The following is a 1293-nucleotide window of genomic DNA, read 5'->3' as shown; positions in this document are numbered from 1 at the left end:
AGTTTGTGGTTTTGTTCTATTAATAGCCACATACGCACATACATACCTTTGTACTGCATGTGCACCCGTTGTTTGTGGTAGTGTTCTATTAGTAGTTTGTGGTGGTGTTCTATTAATAGCCAGATACGCACATACATACCCTCATACTGCATGTGCACCCGTTGTTTGTGGCAATGTTCTATTAATAGTTTGTGGTGTTCTATTAATAGCCACATACGCACATACATACCCTCATACTACATGTGCACCTGTTGTTTGCGACGGGTTGGCTAGAGGCTCTCGTGGAGATGATGCGAAGAAGTTGTGCCCTGAACTGAACCTGTTTGCGGTCCCCGAGGAGCACGGCAAGGCTAACCTCACTATATTCAGGAATAAGAGTACAGAGGTGTGTTTAATTATGGCTAACCTCACTATCTTCAGGAATAAGAGTACAGAGGTGTGTTTAATTAAGGGAACCTCACTATCTTCAGGAATAAGAGTACAGAGGTGTGTTTAATTGAGGCTAACCTCACAGGAATAAGAGTACAGAGGTGTGTTAGTTATGTAGCGATAACATTGAGATACTTTGCATCTTCACCCAACCCAGCATACACCTTAATAAGAGCGTAGTGGTATGTGGGGGTTCTGTAGCGATATCATTTAGGGCCTTGTTTTAGTCAGTGGTGTGATTCACAGATACGTTGTACGTAGCAATTGGAGTGTTGGGGTGAGTGTTATACAGATAAATAAAAACATCCAGGGGTCCAATTGCACGAGATAGTGGGGAATGCGCACAGAGCAAGGAACTCAGGATATCACTAGCCTGCAGGGCGTTGGTAGTTTGGGCAGACGAGAAGTTTAGCCATGTTTATATATATATGTATGTGTGCATGTATATACATTCACACAATCGTTGTGTCAGGTACTTTAATAGCATATTGCTGTTCTTCCGTTGCAGATCTTCAAGCTGGTAATAGAGAACCTGGGCACACAGGGAGTACTAGAGAAAGCGTCTATTGATGAGATGTTCATGGATGTCACCGTGTCTGCCAATGAGAAGGTTGCACACATGCACACTATAAGCGATGAGCGCATTATAACGGACGAACTCAGTCAAATAGACGACCAGACAGCTGTCGTTGGCTGTGATGGGCTCCCCGCTGCGCAGCAATGGATGTCTCAGGCGTGGAAAGAGTATGTCATAATATATATATATATATATATATATATATACTATACACACACATATATATATATATATATATATATATATATATATATATAGTGTGTGTGTGTGTGTAGTGTAGTGTGTGT

The 1293-nt window shown here is 41.8% G+C and overlaps 1 protein-coding gene across 1 annotated transcript; it reads left to right on the top strand.

The window, feature by feature from the left end:
• Positions 1-209: 209 nt before the first annotated feature.
• On the top strand, positions 210-436 carry SARC_16459 (hypothetical protein; the record flags this gene model as incomplete). Its single annotated transcript, XM_014289439.1, has 1 exon — positions 210-436. A coding segment is annotated over one exon (227 nt), but the record flags the coding sequence as incomplete, so codon positions are not given.
• Between the last annotated feature and the right edge of the window lie 857 nt (positions 437-1293).

Source organism: Sphaeroforma arctica, assembly GCF_001186125.1.
Source record: "Sphaeroforma arctica JP610 unplaced genomic scaffold supercont1.8116, whole genome shotgun sequence".
NCBI lineage: Eukaryota > Ichthyosporea > Ichthyophonida > Sphaeroforma > Sphaeroforma arctica.
This window is presented reverse-complemented; position numbering and strand designations above follow the sequence as displayed.